This window comes from Lagopus leucura, unplaced genomic scaffold, assembly GCF_019238085.1.
Source record: "Lagopus leucura isolate 7727_CA_CO unplaced genomic scaffold, USGS_WTPT01 Super-Scaffold_100001, whole genome shotgun sequence".
NCBI classification, from domain to species: Eukaryota; Metazoa; Chordata; class Aves; order Galliformes; family Phasianidae; genus Lagopus; species Lagopus leucura.
Window position 1 is genome coordinate 74,057,574 of NW_024962262.1, and position 26,541 is coordinate 74,084,114.

General features: G+C 36.1%; 1 protein-coding gene across 6 annotated transcripts in view; it reads right to left on the bottom strand.

Annotated features, from left to right (window-relative positions):
- Positions 1-26,541, bottom strand: part of ITSN1 (intersectin 1) — a 119,304-nt gene that overhangs the window by 13,545 nt on the left and 79,218 nt on the right. For 5 of the 6 annotated variants that reach the window (XM_042868530.1, XM_042868529.1, XM_042868526.1 and 2 more), the window contains 8 exons: positions 26,225-26,384; positions 25,170-25,375; positions 24,402-24,484; positions 22,068-22,234; positions 17,111-17,156; positions 13,637-13,758; positions 11,076-11,193; positions 7,290-7,481 (listed from right to left, as the gene is read on the bottom strand). In XM_042868530.1, coding sequence (XP_042724464.1) covers positions 7,290-7,481; positions 11,076-11,193; positions 13,637-13,758; positions 17,111-17,156; positions 22,068-22,234; positions 24,402-24,484; positions 25,170-25,375; positions 26,225-26,384 — 1,094 coding nt within the window. Of the gene's footprint in view, positions 1-4,803; positions 6,972-7,289; positions 7,482-11,075; positions 11,194-13,636; positions 13,759-17,110; positions 17,157-22,067; positions 22,235-24,401; positions 24,485-25,169; positions 25,376-26,224; positions 26,385-26,541 lie in introns of those variants that run through there. The other variant, XM_042868531.1, reaches the window with a different exon arrangement.

Genomic DNA, 26,541 nt, shown 5'->3' on the forward strand with positions numbered 1-26,541 from the left:
CAGCATCAGTCGTGACTCCAACACAACGTGATCCAACAGGTGTGGTTTTAGATCAGATGTTCTCAAATGTTCTCGCACAGTGAACCGCTGCTGCTTCTAATCATATCACACCCCAGCCAACCCCTTCAGTTCTTTGATATAAAATTAATACTTAGATAGTATATACTGCATCTTCAGCTTCCCAAACGTAATTCAGGACCTGATTCTGCACTACACAACTAGCAAGGTCCACCACGTATCACCATTAAATTTTTCATGAATGCCTTGGGACAGGTTGCTTGAACTAATCTGTGCTCCAGAAAAGGTAAAAGATAGATTTGTTTAAAAACAATAAATGTTGATGCAGATATTCTCTATAAGTAAGAAGCTGAATACATATCAGACTGTAAGCGTAGCACACTGACAATGCTTCTTCGAAATGCTGTGTACTGCAGTCCCTTCAAAGATACAATTCAAACTCTGCCTGAAATTAAAAAGTTGGCTTGGAGAAGTGTCAATTAACAACTTCAAGTTGAAATAATCAAAATTCTCACTATTTTTCCAAAGTCAAAAGTTTCAATTCTGTTTAATAAGTGATTGCTTTCAAAGCATTTTCTCAGTTATCATGTAAATCACAGTTCTAATTAACAGAATCAGTTCTCCCCATGCACTGTCAGCTTCATTAAAAGTGAACAAAACGTTTAATGATTTTTCTCCAGAGGCTGAGGAATTTTAGTGTTCAACGATGCCAATGACCTTGGCTTGAAGTGCTGTTTCCAACCACCAGCAGCCTTTAGAAGAAAGTATTTAACATTTTGAACTGTTACATTTCAGTGGCCAGCTCCACAGATAGCCAGCTGGGACTTAAATGGGTTACTCTGAATGTCAATGGAGGGTTCAACCTTGAGTGCTAAATATTTGGGGAAACTGCCTACTGCATTATTGCAGAAAATGCAGGAGAGACTTTTCTCATAAAGGATTTTCTTCATTAGGTGCACAAGTATTAAGAATTGTCTGATCTTTGTATCATAAATATCAAGCAAGAACTCTGTTCTTTTCCAAGCTGGAATGTCAAGGTCATACGGCTCTGGCTGGTTATTCATGGAAGCCAAAGTACTGTGTAAAGTACTTTTATGTACATCCAAATTCCATGTGCAGCTGAAATAACACCACCATTCATGAATTCATCCCACTAAAAGGGCCAAGTGCCAAAGTGCCCCTGATATTAGGCATTTCCTCTGACAAATGGGAAAGTTCTGCTATTGGTGAAGTCCCGGACCTTACCTCAGTGTAGAACCAGTTAATTTTTCTAGCTTAAAGCTCACAAGTAGTCACCATTCGAGCACTTAAAACTAGGCACTGTATTCTACCTTTTAGGACATCAGATTCCATTCTTTTCCATTTTCCCACCCACTCTGGCGTTTGATACCATCTGAAAGATTGCAGAAGCTGAATTTGAATCTTTAACTACCAAAAAATCTAGAAAATGCAGAAAATAATGGAGCAATTAGGATAGTTAATCCAGCATGTTCACAGCGCAGTGAATACGTAACCTTCTATCCTTTAGCTGTGTAACAGAAGTGAAGCCCAGCAGTGTCAGAAATCTGGTATCCTATCACCTCATGACCTGTGGAACTGAGAGTTCCAGAAATTTAATGAAAATAATTTAAAATAACGTTCTAAAAAGTAAATGTGCTTTTCCTTTTCCTTGCAAGGGCAAAGCTCTGAAAATATGAGTTTTCTAAGCTAATTGCTAAGCTTGAAAGCAGTTTGTCATGGATTGTGTCTTTTCAGGAAGAAGAATCCATTGTGGAACTCACTGCTCTAAGCACATAGGCATAACTTCTAATTTCTTCAAATTCAGGGAGATTTTCTGTAACTGCCAGTTTTCACCATAACTTCATAATGGCCCAATGTGCAACAGCAAGATCACAGTAGACAGGAGTCCACTCTGTTGTCACAGAACTGTGAAGTTGGACTAGAAGGGAACTTAAAGATCATCCAGTTCCAACTCCCCTGCAGTGGGCAAGGTTGCTATTACAGCGAACCAGAAGCACTACAAAATTACACCACAGTTTTCCTCCAGAACCTTAAATGAGGAGAAACAGTACTCCTGACACCACAATAGCGTTCCTTCCATCAAAAGACAGCATTTGAACATTCATTCTTCTTATCAACTGGCTTCAGATGCAAACACCAAAACTGCACAACCCAGCTTCGCATTGTCTTCAGCAAAAATAAACATAATATATAGGTACTGCACTTGGGGTCAGAATTGGGGTATCTTGTATTCTCAGAGTTCAAATATTTTATTAGTTTTCCACGTTCTCGTGCTGACCTCCACCCATTACCTTCCCTTGCTCCAGGTCTTCGCCTCCAAAAAAAAAAAAAAGGTAATGTAAGGGAATCGAACCAGATGGACTTTAACAGAATTAAATCCAACACACACAAAAAAAAACAGCTGAGAAATGCACTTGGCAGAGATGAATATGACGGGGGAAAAAAATCCACGAAATCAGATTTCAGCAAGCCAGCCCAGGGAGCAGAAAACTGCTATCTGTCATACTGATGTGAGCCCAGTGCAGAGAGCAGTGTTTCAGTAGCGATGGCACCAGCTCACAGCTCTATGGGCATCAGTGGAGCTGGCAACATCAGCTTAGCACTCAGTGGGTACAAATGGGCAACATGATGGGCCAAATGCAAGTCAAGATCAGAGGAGAGCAGAAGCATTGAGCTTTCTTCTTGCTGTTAGGTAAAGCTGCTGCTGAGGGGGCACTCAAAGAGGTGGGCTACACACCAAGTAAAAGGAGAGGCTTATGCTGGAACGTGGAGCCAAGTTCTGTGATCATGGAGCAATGTAATGCTATGGGGACTCCAGCCCCTTCTAAAAGTTGTATATTCACTTGCTGTAAAATTACCTCAGGTATAAGAATCTTTCCATTTAAACACACTAGCAGATACACTGTCCATGAAATACTTAATTGAAATAAAAAGAACACAGAATAACTCTTTTGTGAATACGGATTTCTTTTTTTCTCAAGACAAACAGAACAACTCTGAAGGAAAAGAACCACCAGAAATTAAAGCGCTCTCTAAATGCAATCTCATCTACATCCCTCAAATGATGGCTCCTTATTCCTGATTTCCTGCTGAAATGGGAAAAGGTACTTCACAAATGAAAGCTGATTTATAAAAAATGCATTCAACCGATTAGACAGCCACAAGGCTGCTCTTTATGCTGACTTAAAATGTAAATCAAAATGAAAATCATCTGAATGATTTCTTATCTTAAGTCTATATAGATCGTGGAAATCTTATTTCAGCCTTGACCAAGATTAGTGTTTGTCGGCTTTCCAGCCACAAATTCAAGAACTGAAGAGACAAGAGCATGGACACATCTCCATCACAGGAGACAAGTGTATTTTGGGAGGTAATTGTGTGGTTGTAGGAGACTAAAGAGCTTCTCAGATGTATCACTAAGGACAGGAGAGTCAAAACTGGATTGAGACACAACCCTGAAAAAGTATTATTTTTGATGGATTATTTCAATTTTCTTTATTAAGGAATTACTTTCAGACTCCCTTTCTCATAAATATTAATAAAAACCCAGACAGGTAAGAGAATAAGTGCAACATCATTTTTATAGAATCATATCATTGAATCATCACAGAATGGCCTGGGTTGACAAGGACCACAATGATCATCCAGTTTCAACCCCCTGCTGTGTGCAGGGTCGCCAACCACCAGACCAGGCTGCCCAGAGCCACATCCAGCCTGGCCTTGAATGCCTCCAGGGATGGGGCATCCACAGCCTCCTTGGGCAACCTGTTCCAGTGCCTCACCACCTCTGTGTGAAAAACTTCCTCCTAATATCTAACCTAAACCTCCCCTGTCTCAGTTTAAAACCATTCCCCCTTGTCCTATCACTATCCATCCTTGTAAACAGCCATTCCCCCTCCTGTTTATATGCTCCCTTCAAGTACTGGAAGGCCACAACGAGGTCTCCCTGGAGCCTTCTCTTTTCCAAGCTAAACAAGCCCAGTTCCCTCAACCTTTCTTCATAGAAGAGGTGCTCCAGCCCTCTGATCATCTTAGTGGCTCTCCTCTGGACTCCAAGAGTTCTGCGTCTTTCTTGTACTGGGGACCCCAATTTTCCCTGCTACCTAGTGGAAATAACTGATTATGGGTAAGTTCCATGCTGATCTATGGTAGTATGCACAATGATTTTTAATAATTTTTAACAATTGAGTAAATAGACATCATAGGTCTTTCAACGATGAATTTCATTACAGTCTGAATATCTTTGTCCAGGACATTTTAAATGTGTTTTGAGGTTTTTGTGAGTTAACTGTTCTCAAGAATAGACTGATTTATAAGATGTTGCTCAGTTGAGTAATACACAGTGCTCTTCTGTATGAGAAATCCTGGCACAACATACATCAGTGTGTGTATCTACAGAGGGACAACTTCAGTCTGTTCTATTCAATTCAGTGGAAAATTGTCCCCAGGAACTTTTAGGGTACTGTGATTCTGAGTATCTTTCATGAGACATCACTCTGTGTTTTTAGAAGCATGTTAGAAAACATAGAACCTGAAGATATTGTAATAGTTTTATTTTTTTTCTCCCTTAATGTAATAATAATAATTAAAAAAAGCAGCATATGAATCTCCTATATTCAAAGTATTGCCAATATTTCAATATGTAGAGAAAGTGTGTTTCTGACCTGAAGTCATAAAAACCATAGCATACCTTAGGACAAAAGCTTTTAGTCAAGTTATGAATCTTTCAACACAACAGCTCATTATGGGAACACAGAGATACCCTTTCATTAAAATAACATTTTAATGCATGAAATATTGAAATAATGGAGAAGAATCTGCTACATAGTTCTCAGCAAGCAAAACAAGAGTAACTGAAAAATACAAGTATTAAGTTATGTTCAATTTCTGTCAGATGCAAGGCAGCACTGTGTTCAGCAAATGGCTATGTTGAAGAAGAAAACCATTTTTTTATGGCAGAGTGATAAAGGAAAAAACGTGCATGTTAGAAACTATCCTAAAAACAGAGAAAATCTGTGCAATTGTGCATGTTTTAAGACTAGAGCTTCTGGCATACAACGCAGAGCCTAGGTCAATGTAAACCCATTGTAAAATAAAAAAGTATACTTAATATATCTACTAGCATAGTGTCAAAAAGTACCTACTGTTCTGTAACATAGAAGGCAGTGAATAGAGAAAGAAAGGTGCAGAAGTTTGCAGCTGATCACAATGAGTAGTTATAATCAAACAATATTCAAAGTAACAACACAGGTGTCATTCAGAAATTAAACAGGGCTTCAGGCTACTCTGGTGGCAAATTCATTACATGTACTAATGCCACTTGGTGAATTCTGCATGTACACAGCAACAAGACAACAAACACATTGTAGTCTAGCTTTTATATGAAGAATTTAATTATCTATACATGTGACTAATTTTAAAGGCTGTATTACAGTTGTTAAAGCTGCAGGTTTTTATATATTTATATATTTTACATTCATATTGATGAAATACTGAAGTGCAATTGTATACGGAGCTTCACTTGTTCTTTGCACCGCATGGTGGGTCAGAAGGAGGGAGATGGGATAGGATTAGAAATTCTACAACACTGCCAGCATGAAATATAGAAATAAATGAAGTACATAAAACAGAAGATAACTAAATGGTAAAGTAGTTAGTACAAATGCTATATTGTGCTTGAGGCATTGGGTAGAGGGGGTTTCTGCACTGACAGCACCAAGCATTTCATCAAGAGCTTGTTACTAATGCTGGAAAGGCAAACATGGCTTAGCTACAGCACATCTACTACATATATTTGACTGTAAGCTCCATTTAATATTAATTTGTATAAATTCCACAGTCTAGTTTAAAAAAAATGTAAACATTGAAAATTAATTGCAGGGAGATATTTCTATACATTCTTTCTTGTCAGGAAAATTACTTGTTCAAAAAGTGTTGTTCCATAGTCACGAGAAAGTAAAAATGAAAAATAGAACTCCATGAACTTCATGTAACCAAGATGGAAAAAAACCAAAGAAGTTAATGCTCAAACTTCACATGAATGTAGCGTTCTGTTGATTTTTGACACGAAAATGCAAAAACTGAAACATCTGAGACAAACACAAACCAGGATGTTTTCTAATTGTATGCAGCTACAAATAGTGTGCAAAATAAAATTAACATAACTGGGATAACAACATTATGCAAGGTTAATATCTCTTGCATTGGAAGGAAGTTAATCTCTTCTCTCCACAATGTATTACACTCAACAAGGAACACCTGATACACACAGTACAAGAACTACAACAAAATACCTTATCTGCAATTGGGCACACTTAAAGTTCCTTAAACTGATTTAACTCCTTCTGCTTTTTTTTTTTGCAATAATTAAAAAAAAAAAGACATTGACAACACTGGACAAGCAAACAATAAAAAAGAAAGATACATAAAATCTCAAATTTATGGACATTTGGAACAAATTTAACAGCACATGCAGCATTCCTTGATAGTGGGTCTTTTTGCACAAACAAGATTAAAATGAAGAAATTTAATTTATACTTTTCCTTTAAAAGGCTAAAATATATATTTAAAAATAATTTTAAAACTGCAAAAGCACCTGTGCAAAGGTGGAAAAATTAGTTTGGTAACTATGAAAGCCACAAAAGGACCCACTATCCTCTGATTTTTTTGTGTTTTTTTTTTTTTTTGTTTCATTTAATTTTGCATCTATATCTGCAGGTAATTAACTCAAACAATGTGATTACATGCAACTAATGTAAAATGAGGTAAACTGCTCTGCAGTGTGTTCTTCTACTCAGAAGGCAGTAGATGATCATGCTGGAAGTCACATGATCAAGGCTGCATCTCCCATCATCCCTCTGGGCAGTGATATGGGATAGTGGGTCTCTTTGAGGACTTTCAAGCCTGAGTGGGGGATGGACAACATATGATTCCTAGAAAAAGGAGGAAAACAACACATAAGCAAAACAAAACAATGAGCAAATTCAAGCTAGGAAAATGAGTCAGGCATGTAAACAGCATGGTGCAAAAATGATAAAGGGTAACATGCTACAAAGGGGATGGGAACTAAAAATAAAACAAACATAAAATAAGGTTTGCATTACAGAAGGTCTTCAAAGAGACTTTGCCAAGTGCAGCAGTGGTGAAGCATTGAGTTCTGCAAACCGCAGCAGGATCACAGCAATGCTGCATGTTTCATCTTAAAGTACTACATAAATAATTATAGCATGGCAGCAGAGAGGGTCACTTACATTGCTGGCTTGGGTCCGTATCTGTTGTCAGCTTCACATAGTTGGATGGGAAGAGACCCACTTGTCCATTCACCTCCCCTTTCCACCAGTCTGGGTCTTCCTTGCTAAGGACGTTTATAATCTGGCCTTTATTGAATGCTAGCTCATCATCATTCTGTGCAGTGTAGTCATACATGCCAATTACTTGGCACACTGTAAGATAAAGGAAGAGTTCTGTAGCACTGGTAAAGTTTCAACGAAGCATAAGCTACGTGTAAACACTGCAGGTATCACAATGTAGTTCCATGGTAGTGCACTGATCTATACAGGCACTGCTGTGCTCCTGCCCCTCTCTCCTCTGCCCCTGTATCAGAATTTATCCAAGCTCTCAACAATTTGGCTCAAGGTTAGTTAAAAAAAAACAAAGACCTTCCACACAGCTTTACCCTCTTCGTCAGCTTACTGAGGATTTAGGATCACAATACGGAGGGCAGGACACAACAGTGCAAGCTGAGAACAGTGTAACCCACTGGAACTGCACTTAAGATATTTTCGATAGAAAGTGCTCAACAGTGAGAGACTGGAAAGATTTAGAATTTTAAGAAAAGGTCAAAATGTTAGCTTTCTGTTGACACTACTCTTCAGCTATATATATAGATATTTCTGCCCATAAAAGCACCAAACTTATAATGTATTTATAAAATTAGCATTCTGCATCCTCGCCCTGTTCTAAGTAAGTATCCTTTCCAGTAGAACCACTCAATGGACAGAAAAGTTTAGGAAACACTTTAAGTTCAATTATTTGAGAGAGGCACTCCTTTCTAATTAGCAGTGACCATGCTAAACAGATCTGTAATTCAAGAGAAAGGCAGTGGTGATTGTACTTGTACTCTTGTACTGCCCCACAGGCATTAGGAACATAAAAACCTTGGAAAGATGAAAAAAGTAAGAAGGGTCATTTAGGGTGGCCTTTTGGCCCCACAGGACTGTTGCAAGAAGCATTTTTCCTATTTTCTTACCATAAAACTCATCAAACCTGGATGGTTCTCAGGATACAATGGTTTCTGTTCAGTTATAATAGAGCAATTTTCTTAATTCTCTAAAGCAGGAGGACTGTTTATTTAAGTTATATAATTTCCTCTATTTCTCTGCTGATTTCTCCTTGCCAAGACACAGGGCTTCTGGTATTTTGCCTGACGACACAACACTGCTGGCTAAATAAGCCTTCCTGTCATGTTGTCTCTATTCTCAATCTACAGTTTTCTTGTATTTTTGTTCTTGTACACAGCCAGCAATTTAATTAAATTTGTCAAACAGTTCCTTCCTCTTTCAGGAATTTATATTCCAGAAATTATTCAACTCCTTTTAGTTAATATTTTATGCCTGTTTGCAAACCTCATAATCAAATATATATATCATATCAGCACATATCTCAAGATTTTGTTTAGTTACTCGCAAGAGAGAAAAAAAATGATTCTAATTAAAATGTAAAAATAAATAAAAAATAAAAAGTCAAGGGGCATTCACTGTTACTCATCACATCTAATACAACAACTCTCCAAAGTGCACATTTCCCTAGCATACTGGATATAAAATGCATATTATGGCATACTACCTACTATTAGGTAGGTACTTTTGGGCTAATATAAGTTAAAATGTATGAACAGCACTGATGTTCATATTTCCTTTTAAAGACCTGTGAATCTGTTTTATAACATTCTTGTTAAATATTCACAGGCTATTACTAAAATTAGGAAAAATAAAAGGCTTAAACTAGATCACGCTTGAGATGAATCCCATACAGATTTGTTTCCCATTCAAGAGTTTGTTTCTTCCAGGAAGTTTTCATTCTCCTGATTGTTCTCCTGTACCTCAAAGAATTTCTTGGTATTTGGTGCTGGCCATCAGAATATTTAAACGGGATCTCAAGAACCACCTATAACTTGGGGAGGTAATTTAAGAGGGTTTTGAAGATGGGACTCCTCCATTGAGCTTGAAGCATTGACCTCATCTTGATCTTGTTTACACCTGGTCACACAGCTTAGAAAGCACTTCAGTCTTATATATAAAACTCTTTGAGTAGTCCCAGAAAGAAAGTTCTTCAATTATGTTAAACAACTAACAGCAACAGCTCCAAAAGCCACTGCTAACTACAGAAGTAGGCTAGAGCTTTCTCTGAGCTCCAGTGCTTTTTAGCTCTTTGTTTCTTTTCTAAAAAGATTTTGCCTGTTGATTAACTAGTCAATGGCAGAAGGAATCCAGGTTCACATGGTACACTCATGACCATTACAATCTATAATGTTGTCTTTCTTTAAACATGCAGTATGGTTGGAATGTGTTTCTAACTATTCCTGTACTGTGAACCTCCTTGTGCCTGGCTAGATCAAGGAGCTTTAACAGCTCTTCTCATTTCTCAGAAGCAGGAAGATGTTCTGGATGCAAGTTTCGAACAGGGTAAGTATGAAGCAGTTGCAAATGAAGAAAACATCCAAAGTATAAAGCAAAAGAGTCCATGCAAAAGAATTTTTTAAAAGGTTGTTTAAAGCCATGCAGTTTGCATCACAGTATGATACACAGAGAGCCTATGCATCAAAACAAACAAAATGGCAAAAGAAAAGGAGGCTTCTGGTGGATCCACTGTCTTTAGAACCCAGACAGACTTGACACACTCTTACACTCTTCACATTGCACCGCCTTGAGCACTATTTTATCCCTGTAGACAGTTTACTTCAAGCTTTCCATGTCTTTTGCTATAAGACTTCTCACTAACACACTTCCTCCATGAAGGTGCTTCTCAAACGTTAACCTCTTAACATCTTACATAACCACACACTAAGTTAGACCACATCATAATAGAAAGGCAAGATAGTCCTATTTCTTCTTCTCACTCTCCAAAATAACAGGCCTATAACAAAGCTGAATTTGATTAGAATGAATGGCATTAAGATTTCCATGTTCTATAGGCAGTGAGAAATGCACTAGAAAATTTATTCTGTAAGTTTTATCAGCATGTGTCAAAAGTCCCAAACTCTCAAAGTTGAAATAACAAGCAAAAAAAAAAAACATCCCTTCACATTCAGATATTGTGTCTCAGTGCTAAGAGACCAGTCTAACTACAGAACACAAAATCATTTACAACTGCCTCAAATCTTTGGGTATTATGGAAGAAAATGAACTATTCTACACATTTTTGATTGTCAAGGATCTCCTTTACCTGGTACTACAAAGCTAGCAAACACAAAATGGTGAAGGACTAAAACAACCACAAGCACTGAACTTTCCGTTCTCAGTCTTCTGCCTGGCTTTATATTTTGCAGTAGATTGACAGAGCTGATACAGAGCTGCCCATGTTGGAGCTGTAGCAAATAGATTCTGTAAGTAAAAAGGTCTATCACTGCTGTATCCTTTCACAAACTTTAACAATAGGACAAAAAGCTCTATACTCGTGTAGTTTTCTCACACTTCATCTTAGGAAAAATAGTCCTGAATGACAAAAGCCTCCACTGATAAGCCTATGGAACATTCTGAACCTTTAAAAACTCCCTCAATATATTTACTGTTAACAAACGGGACTTGTAACTTGAATATTTTACTCTTTAAGGTGTAATGTCACGCTACAGTTACACCTCAGGGATCACCACAATAAATGTAGAAACAAACTGTCTACCCTCCCTGTAAAAAAAATCAAAATAAATTGTTTTACCGTACTGACTACTGTGGCATATATTTAATGCTTGTGATTAATTTTAGAAGTCTTACTGTAAATGATATGCATTACAACATCAACTCCATTAACGCACTGCTTACCTGAAGGTAATGCTGTTGATTTAGGTAGCTCGGTTGGCGTAGTTTTACTGGTACCAGGGCTCAAGAGTTTTACATAATTAGCAGGAAACCATCCTATTTGTCGTTTTTTCCCTCGGGCCTAGTAAAAAAATAAAGAAAGAAAGAAAAAGAAACAATTCTTTTAAGAGGAGTAAGCATATCAATAGAACCTTAGGCGAGGCAATTCAGCCAATACCTTAACTACTTGCAGTCCAAGCATTTCAAGTAAAATTCATTTTATAAGGAAACTGTCAGCTATTTTCATCGTGATAGTTCAATGTCAGGATGCTTCCTATTATGAAGCAAGCTTTTATTACAGCTAAACACTTATTTACTACTTATTTAAGTCTAGTATTAAACGTGGAGGTTGGCAGCTCAGGGTTGGAGCTTGATGATCCTTGAGGTCCCTTCTAATCCGATCCATTCTATGACTCTGTGATTCTATGAATTTGAGTTTTCACTTAAGTTTTCCTACTTTGTGTGCTTTATAAATAAAACTACAATAACCACTCCTTCTAAAAGATTTAATTTTTTTTTTTTTAAACCTTAACTCTAGAATGCCAGGCTAGCTATCACAATAATGAATAACAGCATTCAAAACAACAAGCTTTTTCATTATGCCAATAATTGTTTTTAAATCGTTATCTAGATTGTAATAGTTTAAATAGAGATTAAGAATTCCAATTACCTCTTTTCTTCCAAGAAGCAGTTTCTAAACTTTGTATTAACCTCTCCTGCTCAACCAATAGGTGGAGGAGTGCAAACATATGTCACATTAACCAAGTGCTAGAAATACAGCAAAACATGACCTGAAAAAGTTCATCAAGTTTGGACTCAAACACGAAATCCCAAAGCCAGAATCCAATCAAACTATCCAAATGATCCTAATTAACAGATGTTAAGGTGTGGGAAAGCATGTTAGATGCTCTCATACTGTCAGAGAACATCAGTACAAAATGTGGTAAACATACATACTACAATGTATGTTCATGAACAGAAACAGATGACCACATACATGACCTAGAGTGGAGCTGTAAGGTTTGTAACACAGCGGCAATCATTCTCTGTCAGAAACAGGATGTTGGGACAGAAAAGCACAGGCCTGATCAAGTGTGTCAAAGCTTATATCACTGAAGCAGGATAGCAATTTGACAGAATCTGCATCCTGTTATTTCATCAACTACATTGTGCTTTACAAATTTAATCAGAAGAAATATCTTTAATTTTTCTCAGCTAAGAAAGGTTATTATAAAACTTGAATTCAAATCTCAGCTTTTACATTATTAAATCTATATTAAGAATTATTTTAACTACTTTTTTTTTCGTTAGATTAAAGTTGGAATTTTGAGTACAAAGAATATTACCTATAAAAGAAAATAGACACTAATTGACTTCAAAAAGTCACCAAACAAAAACTATTTTTTCACTATTTTCTTCCCTTCTTACTGAAAATGAAAGCTTTTGATCTACAGTGTTTCTAGACCATTAATTTTAACATATTCTGCATTAAATCTAGCAATGCAATGCTTAACACATTTACCCTACTTTATTTTACCTTCAGCTAAGACAAGAGCAATCAAAATACACGTCAGGTTGATAATTAACAGTAGCATATACTTCTTAAAAAATCTGCATTAAGAAGAAATAAATGCATTAAGAAGTTAATACCAATGTCCTTTTCCAAATCTAGTGGTCATTTTACAATAGCTTTTTGTTGTTGCTGCTTTTATTTTTTTATCAATTCTTCAAACCATTTCACCATGTTGTTCCATTAGCCTTTGGGCACACGTAATAGAGGAGGCAAGGACTAGTATTAGTATTAAAACAGGAGAACGAAAAGAACAGGAACAGGACATCGAATGAAAAAAACACTTGTAAAACTAAATGTAAGATAGTACGGTATCCAAAACTACAGATAAGAACTTACACAATAAGAAATTGAACTTAAAAAAAAACAAAACAAAAACAAAACCAAACAAACAAAAAAAAAACTCCACCAAACAACTCACTCTGCTCATTAGCTGTTAAGTGATCAATTGTGACAGCTCTTGCCAAGTGAAGCTTATTTTGTGCCTTAAAATAAACTTTGAGTCTCAAGTTACAAGTGAACAACATAAAGATGAGCATGAGTGAAAACAAAAACAATCTTGGAAAATTACTTATGGACAAAGAAATGAAAAAATACCACCAGGAAAGCAAAGAAGGGAAGTAGAAATGAGGAAAAAAAAATATTTAAGTTTGAACTAGGTCAAACACTGAGCCTCCAGGAAAATGAACAGGAGAGCAGATTGCAGGCCAGGTCTGATTTGTGAGATGGGCATCTCCGCCTCACAGTGAAGAAATATGTTTTTTTCCTGCCATTCTCCAAAGTTATTTCAATTTCAACAAATTAGAATGAAAAGGCATTTTACTTGTAAAAGATCAGTTGCAGAACATTTTCAAAATAACGTATTTAGCATTGACACATTTATCATTTTGAACTATTAAAAATAAAATCACAGATTCTTTTACATGTAATTTTATTTCAAAAACCAGTAACTCACTTGGAGCTCTCCTTCCCACCAGCCACCTGGGTTCTTCTTTCTGATAAGAATCAACTGACCAGGAGCAAGGGTGAGTTGTTCTGGACCCGTTGCTGTGTAAGAGGCAATAACTTGGGCAATTTCTGTTAAAGCAGGAAGAAAAAAAAGTTAATCTGGAAAAAAAAAAAAGAACACATTCTATTCAAGATTGACTCTGCTATTATCATTGGTACAGTATATCCATTTTGAATTTTTTTCCATTAAACTGTAATGCATTTACATAATTTCTTGAATACAAACTATAATTACAAAACAGATTTGAAGTTCCTCCTTAAAAAGTTCACAGCAGTACAGGAATAAGAGAACAGAGATGCAAGAGCTGTATGGGTAGGATGCAAAAAATATCTGAAATGGAGAAGAATAATGACCATAATTAAAGCCATGTGGCTCTTAAAATCAAGTTTCATAAATACTGTTTTCCAATAAACATGTTTTTGTAGCATCAGTTTGGACAATGTTCCCTACAAAGAGATAGACGATGACGACAGTATTAGGAAGATGTGGTAACAGAGGTGTAAACTAATGAAGGTCTGCAAAAAAATTCTCACCGCCACACTAGACAAAAAATGGAAGTTTCTGAAATGCAACAGGCAGGGTTTATTTTGAAACCTTTCTTTTGTAGACATTAATAGAAAACTGGTGCCTTCTCTAATTTACCTCGCAGCAAAAATGTGACAGGAGAGTAATGGTAAGCACACAATTCTCTCTCAGTTACATTAGCCAAGGTGGATAGAGCAGTTCATGCCATTTTACAGTTGTGGAAACATAGATGAAAACTTAATCACCACAAAGTCTGACAGGGTTAACCCATTTCTGAACAGATGTGAACTGACAGGAACTTGTAAGTGGCTGCAGTTAGGGCTGAAATGTCTGACTGATAGCATTTAAGTCAGGTTTATCATGTCATCAAAACATGGGTAGGATGATAGAGAGAGTATATTTAATACAATGATTATTGGAAACCTTCGGTAAAAGCGTGGACCAAACAGGTGATGAAAAAGGTCCTGGCTGAGAGTTAGAAAGATGGTTTACACACGGATCTGGAACATAAAAAATAGCATTTCAACTCTGAAAGCAGAAGATGGAAGAAAGAAATGCTAAGTAAATATGATATTTGTAGGTAGAATAGAAAGGTCTATACAGATAAAAGCCAGCAGCAGCACAGACTGTTCTGTACAAAGACAAAGCAAGCTTTTTGACAGGAAACATGACTGTACTGCTAAAAGATCTACAAGATCTCAGGGGAATGGTAGGCTTTTCACAGTTGCATCAATTCACCCACCTCAGAGCAATTCAGAAAGTAAAACGAACACTAGCAAAGAAACTAAATATGGGAATTAGTCTTTTTTTTTTTAATTATGCAAAATCCTCTCTCTACCATAAAAAAACCATCATCTTCAATATATCATACTATGCGTTCTATTGAGAGAACAAAAATCTTATAGCTTGTAACTCAGAAAAAAAACATCACAATTTTATCTACATAATGACAATCCACACGGCTCCAGATATCAGAGATCCTCTTTCACCAACTGGTAGCATATAGAATTTTTACTATGAACTGATCTGAATTACAAATTAGTATCTAGCTCTCATGTCAAAGAAAAGCAGAAAGTTGGAGGAAAACATGCAGCAAATTAAGTTTGGGGGATTTTTTTTGTGGGTTTTTTTTTTTTTCTTTTCTGTTTTTTCAAGTAAAAAAGGAAAAAAAAAAAAACAAAACAACAAAACTTTTATTCCAGGAAGGACTTTTAATTTTGTTATATTTGAATACTGAATTACTAAGAAGAGATCCAATTCATTTACAGCTCAGGCCAGGAGAACCTGTCCTCTACCAAAAGAGATTCATTTAGAAAGAGAAAGAAATGTCTTCTCACAGATACAGTTGTCCCCATAATGCCACTTAAATTCCAAAAGACAGCATTTTCTCTTCCTTGTCAAACACAGACTATTATCAACACTCACTTGTTCATCCTGCTGCTTCTAGAATAAACTGGAATATTTCACCTCATTTATTAGCCTTTCACCTCTGTGGCAAAAACATCCATGAACCTCCTTGCTGAAAAATAGGCAGGACTGCTCTTAAACTGTTCTTAAATTCCAAAAAGTTCTAAATACACCTTTTGTCAACACAAACCCATCTCTCCTCTGCTTAATATTCAGATTTAGCAGATTAGTGATTATAAGGCTGCTACTCAAGTCCTCTCATGCTTCATTCTCCCATGCATAGAAACAGTAGCTATACCTATCAGCATCTTGTCATTATTCCTACCAGGTCTCACTTTTACAGGTTTTCCAGAGTTCTTTTCTGCCTCTCTCAAACTTTTAATCTATTAACACAACTGTGTTTGGTTATTCAAAGCAAAGTTTAAAAGGGCAGAAGTAGTTTATTTCCAAACCCTTCTTACTATAGAATGGATCAGTCAGATTTGCCAAGAGCAGAGGTAAAATAAGACAAATTAAGCTGGGGCTACTGCAGTCTATTCTGCATCCTCTCTCTTTTCTCTTACACACTTTAGTAGTGAGCCACTTCAGGCAGACAAAAAGCAACTTTCTCCCCACAAAACAAAATAAAACATGAATATGAGTATGTATATGGGTATGGAGATAGGCAGGACTTGGTAATCCACATCCTTGAACTACCTCACTAAGCAACTAAATAAGTTTCAGAGAAAGGGACAGAAGCATTGAACATCTCCTAATTTAGTTCAACTGGATGCAAAATCATATCTTTCATACAGAAGCAAATAAATACACTGAAGAGAAAAACAGAGATGCCTTCTGGAATGTCTACAAATGCCTGCCAGTGACAATGCGCTCTTTAAATGATCTTTGGAAAAACAGCTGTTTAAAAGGACGGCCCTTCTCCTGACCTCTAACCCAAGAACAAGAGGACTTCTTTCAAGCCAAAAAATAATCTGCAACATGATGATCTGCAATATGACCAGGCTTTTCAGGCAATAAGCTACATGGCATACATACAAGGTATATGCTCTTGAAAATAGGAAGCAGACACAAGAGCTCAATGTATACCAGATTAGGGCAAAGCTGTGAAACCACAATGTGAAATGTGTACTTCCATTTCAGGGACACTGGGAAACTTGAGAAACTTTTGTGGGCTTCCACTGTTCTATTTGGTTTAGTTTACACTTGTTTTTGAGCAAGCAGATTTTTATTCCTTACCTATATATGCTACTTCAATACGGTGATGAATAGGTTAATAATAGGTAATTAATGAATAGGTTAAAAATAGGTAATTAATTTAATATAAACAGTATTCATTAATGTGAATTACTAAAGCATAACAGTGTATTTCAGAAGATATAAATGACCAAGAGCAAATGATTTATTATTATGGAAAAGATTTTGTTCCCACTGACACTTTTTCACTGACTAGTACTTAAGAGGAGGTGCTGTCCACTATATATGACTTACCAGGTTTCTTCCCTAAGCTTCCTGTTTTTCCAGCTGCTCCAGAAGCCTTGAAATAGAGAGGGAGATGTAAGTTTAGCAGTCATAATTATATCTTCAGTATATTAAAATGATTTACTGTACTTCACTTTAACACACCAAAAAAAGATGAGAGTAAAAAAACTCAAATGAAGTCTGTTCTTACAGGAACTCTTGCTATTTGAGATGGCAATTAATATATAGAAATTAAAGAATGTGATGTACAGAAGTGGATAACTATATAAAGGTACAGACATCTCTCCTAACTCTCCTGCCTTCCACTGACTGTAAATACCAATGTAATTACAATTTACATAGTATTTTCATTATTAACCTGCATATCTGCAAAATGTTAATGTTGCCAGGTTGAGCTAGTATGACAATAGTATTTTTCAATTCTCAAATATTTGGATTGCAAATATGCCTAAAAGGATAATCAGACATAATTATTTAAATACTGTACATATTATGGTTTCAAATTTTCTTATATGGAAAATTAGTTAATGTAGAAATCCTTCACTGCATCCCTAAGATGAGCTATATGAACTTTTTAGATGGTATGTGTAACATTAGTAAAAGCTCCACTATCATTTTTTGTGCCTAGCTGAGAGCATAGGACACTCAATAGTGCTATGGGTCTTGACAAAGACAGCTAATCCCTTGGATCGTAGGTGGGTTCAGATGAGGTGTGAATATCCTGTTGCCCAAGCCAAGAGATTTACAAGAAAAGCTTTTGTGAACACTCATGAAAAAACTAGCAAAGCCATGGAAGTAGTTCAGTTCAGTTATGTTTAAGAAAACAGCTATTCTGAAAAACCAAATTTAGCATAAAAATGCTTCTTAATTTACAAACTCACAGTTCTCCTGTTCAAAAATATATCTTCCCTAAAAAAACACCAGTCACTTGGAAAAAGTTATCTTTACTCATTTTTTTCAGTGCACTTTCAGACTATTCACATACCCGCAATTAGAATATTCAAATCCAGGCGTGGTTTGGACTCTACCCTTGCATATCCCTTTCCTCAGTCATTTTGCCAATCTTTTTAATAGATATTCTTTGTAGGACAGAATCCCCCAATAATCTAAATAATCATCTCACTTTCTTCCTAGTACATTGCCAGCCTTAGCTATTACAGTACAAATGTCTGATACAGATGACAGCAACACAGCAAATCTAAACTGTCTTTTGGTCAGAAATACTGAACATACATTATATCCTATTGCCTTCAAGTGATGCTCACAATGCTTCACCCTCTTCTCAATTTTTCCCTTAGCATCTTCCTCACATATCTGGAGCCTACATAAATGACTGGAGGGTTTTCAGAATACCAGATCCTCTAAGGAAAAAAACAATTTAATCCTCAATATTCTCCTTAACTTGATGTTTTTAAAAGCTGGGAATTTTTAATAATGAAACTAATAAAGGCAATAACTAAGAATCTAGTTGAATGACTGAGAGAACAGTGCCGTTTTAAAAATGTGTATTAGTTTTGAATACCTCAATAGAATAGATTACTAGGAAAAATAACTGTGTTGAAGAGTATGTGACTGCTCTAGGACTTCAATGCTGGGGACATTTTCCAGGAAAGCTACTATGGAAGCCTGATCTTTCAGACTGAGCTAAAATACTTCATAATGCTGTATTAGCAGAAAACTCAGTGGGGTTGGTGTGCATGTCCTATTACCTGAAACTGCCACTGGAAGGTGACAGTGAGGATAGGGAGAGGGTCATTTTTGTTTTTTTTTTTAAATCCAAACATCTGGCACAAAAGCACGTTTCATACACCTAGCATACCACAACAGCCTTTGACATTTTGTGAATTCTAGGAAGGGTTGTGGAAAATGGATGAGATAAGTTAAAAATCATTTGGTCTCAGTGCAACTTTCTTGTAAAAGACTGATTACAGTTACTTTCTGGAAAGCCAGCAAGTCTGTCTTTCTTTCCTTGGTTCTCTTTCTCTCCTGCCCTCCCCTTCCCCCCTTCCTCTATGACTACTGTGACCTATATTAACTTTAAAAAGTGAAATACGAAAGCATTATACAGTGATTAGATGCAAAGACTAAAGTTAGGTCTGGGAACAAGATGTTCCATGCAAAATGATGGTGGGTCCATCTGCAGACACGAGGAAGAAAGATTAAAAGGTCTGGAACCAAATGAGAGGACTGGCACTAATACAGTAATATCAGAAATTGATACCACTTTGGTAAGTATTTTTCAGCAGAGAATACCACTTCGCCCTCTTAACAAAGAACAAGTATTTGGACTTCCAAATAAATTTTTTTTTCAAACATCAATTAACCAGTGTCCAGGTTATCAGATTAGGCATGTAGGGAATGATAAAGTAGGATATGACACTATATCTTTGCTGGTAAACATAGATTATCCTGAGAGGGGAATTTCAAAATCACCTTAACTAAACTGAGCCTGAGTTCTGTTTGAAGATTCTCTGAATCCTTGTTAAAGAAGAAATAAACAGAAAACCTGTTCCAAAAATTATCTAAATTAGTAAATGGTGCACTTAAAGATAGACCCAACTTCTGGTCTCCCCTGGAGAAATATCTTGTATCCTTTTGTTAAAAAAAAAAAACAGTGGAGAGCAAATAAATCATTTTATCTCCTTTTTATACATCTAAGACACTAACTGCATTTGAAGACATTTTGCGCCAAATGATAACATCTTTTGAAACAAGAAGAACTTGCTCTGATAGTTTAATAAAACAAGGCAGTAGAATTACCAATTGTGTTGTACAGTAATGCCCTAAGAATCCAGACTGAATAGGTTTTGATTGCTAAATGTTTTTCAGAAAACTTACACAAGGTCTTATAAGTTGAGGGATTTACATTTTTGGTTTTCCAAATCCACCGTATCGATTCCATATTCCAATGCAGAGGTAATTATCACACCAGTCTCAAGGAAAGGGTAAAATAAAAATTTGTACATACCTACCTCAATTTAATGAAAACTCTGAGAATAGACCATCAAGTTGCTTACTTGGAGAACATAAAGACATTCACTTTATTAATATGTTCAAACTTTAAGGAAGAGAAAATTCCTTAGTATGGTTGCTTGAGGTAAATGAATAGAACTACTGAATAATTAGCACTGCCTTGTTTTTCAGGCCTAAGTCAACAGAGCAGAACACAGTAAACTAATTTGTTTTTTTAGCAAAATTCTTCACGATCAGCCAGCAGCTGTCCAAGCACAGCAGCACATCCAAAAGTTAAGACAGCCACTATTGTGAAATCCTTTGCAAAAACTGGCTCTGTGACCAAGCTGAATAGCAAAACCTTGTACGTGTAATGGCAATTATCCACTTAGAACAACTACTATCTCCTGGGGGGCATGTGAATCACATCAGGAAAATAACCATCCTGAATATAAATCTCCTTGAGCTCTGTACTCTTTCCTCCTTTTTTTTCTCATCAAGATTTTATCTGAAGATGAAGATTTCACCAGCAAAAAGAGCAGTCGGACCACTTTTTAATAAACTGCACTTTGTGGTTTCAGGCCCAGACAAGTTGAGATCAGACAAACATGAAACTGAGTTCTCTAATAAGCACAGTTCTCAGTATTAAATATCTGTTTCTGAGCTCTCTACAAAGACTTGCCAATATGTGCCTCTCCTCCATCAGACAGGACAAGCATTTGATACGCCCAATACTTGAAAACACACAAAAGGCAACTTAACATATCTCAATATACATTCCCAGATTTTGAGACAAAAGTGTGTTAGAAATATCTCACTTGTCTACAGGACAAACCTCTACCCCATCTTAATGAGGTGACATCACAACTTGCTACTGTAAAACATGTTCTCTCTGACAGAAAGTACTCCTAATCTAGTCGGGGACTTGACCCAACCTTTTGCTGCTCCACGGTCACTAGATAGATTTAAGGTCTGACCTGATGATCTTTCAAGGTCTCTACTGACCTGGGCTGTTTCATAACTCTAGAGTTGATGCAATTGAAATGGCAGGAAAGAGCACAGGCATATCCAAAACTGAACTCTAAACATAAAGCACAACATTTCAATTCTAAAATGAAGATTGAACATCTTGAACTGAGGTGCAGAGAATGAGACACAATACTTCAGAAGTGGCCTGGCCAGGACAGAGGAGAGGGGGAGGATCACCTCCCTCGACCTGCTGGCCACACTTTTTTTAATGTACCCCAGTACACCATTGACCTTGTGAGCCACGGGGGCACACAGCTACTGGCTCATGGTCGATCTGTTGTTCATCATGACACCTACATAAATTTGTATTTATTTACTTAAAAAAAACTATAGTTCTCAAAGACACAAACAAAAAGTCCTTCCCAAGAGATCAATACCATATACAGCTGACAATAAGCTAATTCCTACTGGTAGGTGAGAAGTACCCTTCCCAAATAGATAAGGAACATAAATGAGAACACATCTTTCTTAAGAATGTCTAAAAAAAGTTTAACATAGACATGCTCTATCAGATTATTCCAGGATAAAATCAGATGAGACAGGACCTCTATTATTCAATGCAGTAGTTAGCTAATTTTTATTGCTAAATTTGTTTCCCTAGGTTGCAAGAACACTGAAACAGAGAAAGAAAAAAATATAATAAACTGAAATATTTCCCTTAATTTCTTTTTTAAAGAAAATGACAGAAGGATACAACTCAGCCATCAAAAACTTACCTGGAAAAAAAGTAATTGTAGCTATTTTTATTTGTCTCCACAAAACTGCTAAGTTAACTATCAATTTATCTAAGAGTTATTGTCATAAATGGCTCAGAATGGAACTTAATAAATTATGTTGTGAAATGTAACTATTATTTCCTTTTCCAAATTCATGTTCAGCAAATACTTCTTCGTCCCTTGCAAACCACTCACTTGCAAACATCACTACAACACCAAAGAAAACATAACTCCCCCAGGCCAACTGTGAAACAATTTAATGTCTCTACCTCAGAATCTTTGAGTCTCACATAATTAGATGGAAAAACTCCTGTTTTATCACCCAGCGTTCCTGTCCACCAGTCGCCATCTTTCTTTGTCACAAGAATCATATCACCTTGCTGAAAGGTTAGGTCTCCTTGCTCAGAACTCTCGTAAGTATACATAGCAACATATTCTGCAAGAAGGAAATAGATACACAACATGGGGAAACACTTGATAACCTGCTCGATTATCATTTGCAAAGCTGAATAGAATATGATCTAACTAGAGGCTAGACAGAAGATAAATTGATTAATTACTTTATTCATAAAGCTTCAGTATTATTTAATGTATAAAATGAAATAGATAGCAGAACTAAATACAGTCTATCAAAAGTCTGCCCTGGGGAATCTTTTTGGTAAAATAGTTTCCTAGTATAATTATTATTACATTATTATATTATACATTATTACTTTACATCAGAAAGTATTCTGAACATATTTCCCAGTGGTTTCTGATTTGTGCTGTTGACTAGCATTTTCAGATTTGAGGGCAGAAAAAAATCTCAGTACCCAAACATCTGTCTTAATCTTACATACTCTGTTTGGCTCTCATGTACAGTGAATTCTTTCATTACTTGAAGGTTTGCACAGGGAGCACACATCTCATTGCATCTTTTGAAACGGCTGGGAAATGTCAAGACAAAGCCTGAATGTTTTATTTTGTTAAAACACAGTCACCCACTTAGTATTCAAGTGCAAAAACACTAGACTGATGTTAAGTACTGCAGTGCATAACTGTACCACAGAACTACACCAAAAAAAACCCCAAACACCTTTACAAAAAGGATTACTAAGAATTTTGAACAATTAATTAACATTGTAGACACAACTTGATACATTCTTACTTAACTAAGCATTAACAAACTTTACATGGGCAATAGATTACTGAAGATTATATCCTATGTTTCTGTGATCAGCTCTGGAATTAAGAACAGCTCACAGTATTTCAGGAAGATTATCATGCATACTTGACAGAAATGTTCAAGTATTCCATTGCAACTGGCGATTGTTCCATTTGCTTGAACACTACATCTGACCAAAACCCTCAACTTGACTACTGAACTTCGGCAAGAATTCAAACCACTGTAAATTTTCTTAATGAAAGCTAAGAGATAGTTTACCCAAAAACTGCAGTTGAAGGAGACATACATCTGTTTGTACACAAGTACACAACAACATTAAAATTCACAATGTATGCCATATACATGTATATTCTCTCACGTTCTCTACATCTAATAAAATATGGGTCTATCATCTTCTATTACTTCTTAAAAATACAGCTTTTTTGAAATGTTTTTATATAAGTTGTGTCCCTTTTTAATACTAACATATAACCTAATATATCCTATAATTTACCAAAAAAGACAGCATTTCCAAATTGCTTTTAATGAAATACACACTCGGCAAGACTAGTTAGGTTTCAAAATAACTGATCATCCCTTTTTCCACTTTGGACAGATTTCTAACATTCTCTTCTTTTAATTTCTGTAGTGCTCATGTCAGTAACATATCAAATACAGCAATAACTAAAGAAACTCTTCCACTTGAAATCATACGTAGAATTGTAGCTGAAAAATGCAAGGCATTCTGAAGAGATTATGTAGATATTAATTTGTAAACTAAATTTAGATCCATTAATTTACTCTGACTGTGATTTAAGTTAACCTTACAGCCATTGCACTGAAGTGGATTAGAGTGCCCACAGTCTGTTAGCACAGCTCGTATGGAGACATTAACTTCCAGTTGAAGAGTGGTAACAACTAAGAATACAAGTCTTTTAAAACCCTTCAGAGACCTTACAATTATCTGTCTGTGCCCCATATGCTCCACCCTTAAAGATGAGGGGTAGCTTTGACCATAAGTATCACAACTTTCAAATAAAGAAACTACAATCAGTTACAGGGAGCTTTAATGGAACAGTGGAAAGGAGTACCGAGTGAAATTGAGACATTCATTAATAATTGCTGGCATCATTAATTACTTACGAATTACAAATAAAAACAACATGGAAGTGTTTCACTGGCCATCTGCAAAAACCCCTTCTGAACAGTTCCATGGGGAACTGAACTGATACCAAAATATTTACATACATACTAGTATGTATAGTATGGAACACTATAAACTGTAGAAGAAATGTTCAATTATTGTTTCTACATATACAACATACCCAAATTTTTACAGGCCTGATCTTAAAACAAACCTGTTTTGTTGATTCTGGGCTCATTTTTGGTAATACGCAGACTACTTACATTTAATCACATAGTAAAATAGTGTCAATGCCATCCAGTCTGGAATGCTTACCTTCACCTGACATAGTTGCTTTAGCTGCTGGTGATGCTACTCTTTTCAGACTAGCAGGACTTTCTGAAGAACCAGAATCCATGCTTTACAAGAGAATAACAGTTATTTAAGAAATTAAATCTCTTCAGAAGATGCTTAATGTATGACAAAAATAAAATATGCAAATTTATCCCTAAGCTATTCCCTAAATTTTCTAATAGACAGTAAACTTGCAAATTACATATTTCAAGTACGATGGCTACTTGTAGTTATAATTAAGTAAATGCATGGAATACACAGTTTGCTGCCCCTCCTTCTCCCTCAGAAGAAAAAAAAATCTAAAAACATTGTAATTAGTATTAGTGATGTTAATGCTGACTTCACCTTTCACAGAACTAGATTCTGATTGTTTCATCTTCTGAGAATAATGATAAGTGATTAAGCTTTGATGTACTGTATTTTATTCTGGGAAAAAAATAAGCTGAGACTAATATAGCTATAATTCACGTCAAAATAGTAATTTCTCAGTTGCAAGTCACATATAATTAAGACTGTAGATTAAGCTTTAGGTCTATTGGTGGTGGCGCATAGTGCAAGGAGAACTGAGGTCAGCTTACATATTCCTCACCTGAATTTTCAGCGATGGGAGTAAAAATCTAACAGAGAAGAGTCACATAAAAATACTTATACAGAGTTGAGCCTAAACTTTAAAACTCAAGTGAGCAACTCTTCATATATATTTAATCAATATAGTATGGAAGTAAAGTACGGTGTAAGCAAATACAATACCTTGTTGACTTCCTAATGGGGCCTGAAATAAGCTTCACATATGACTTAGGAAACCACCCCTTTTGTCCTTGAACTTCTCCAAACCACCACATATCTTGCTGCTCTAAAACTGTGATGACATCATTTTTGTTGAAATTAAGGTGGTTATCTTTTTTTGCTCTCCAAGGATACAAAGCCTGTGCTTGAAGTCCCTCCACTTTTTCACCCTAATGCAATTTAGAGAAAAAGAGAGAGAATTCAGTCTTGCAACACTTTCCACAAAGAAAACTCCTTATGGAGTTACATTCTTATACTATTTATATAGCCACAATATACTGTGACTTCTCCTCATCTGTATAAAGCAAAATGTCAGTCAAAATTACAAAGTAATACAAGAAACGCCCGCAGACCTCCTACATTTCTATCTGTTAATGTGTAATCACTATAATGCAGGACTATTTGGGAGTTTGCTTCTTTGCAATTTCTACAATTAAGATATAAATACAATAAACCTTGACAAAGTTATTTTGAAAGGTTTAAAGCAAACTTTACAGAAAATTATGTTCTGCTGCTAGTAATATATTGTATATACTACCATTTAGTTTTGTTCAAAGACATTTAGTTATTTTGCATTTATCAGAACAACACATTAGCTTACAAGAACAATGTGTCCAGTTGAGAAAAGTGCAGTCTCTTACAGATGGACTGAATTCATCTACTGTGAAACTTACTCTCATCTATACCACTTAACCATACAATCCACTCTGGAACGAAGATTGTTGCCATGTGATTTAATAAAGCCCAAAGGAAGCGATTCAAAAATAGCACCCAGCCAAAACTTTAAGAAGACTGGACCACTCTAGTTTAAAAAAGCCAGCAAAGAAACAGCAGAACAGCAGCTTGTTTGTGTTAGATTCTGCTACTGACTTTGTTAATGAGTGTACACTAATGCTTTAGCACTCCAAACTGTCCTAGTTCACACATCTTAGGAAAGGGTTTCCATTGTAAATGTTCGCTCTTTGCTATCCAGAAGTTCATGCTGGCTCAGAACAGTTCCAGTGAACACAGCTGCTCACCTGACCCAAAACGGGAGAGGGAGATGATCCTGTAACAGTGGCAGGGGTGAAGGCTGATCGCTGCCGCAGCTGCCCTGCACTGGGAACTGTCAACGACGGCTGAGCTGCCCAGGCATCCCAGTTGTCTGTCTCTGGTTTCTCATTAGTGTTTGCTGGCCATCTGAAAATAAGTGAATTACATTATTCCTACTGTATTCTAAGGAATAAAAATGCTCACATGCAAAGAAAAAAATTCTACATTCTAGGTCTATTTCTTGTAATTCAATACTCCATGAGTTATTAGCAGTGAAATTAACTCTGCAGTGAAAGTTAGGCAA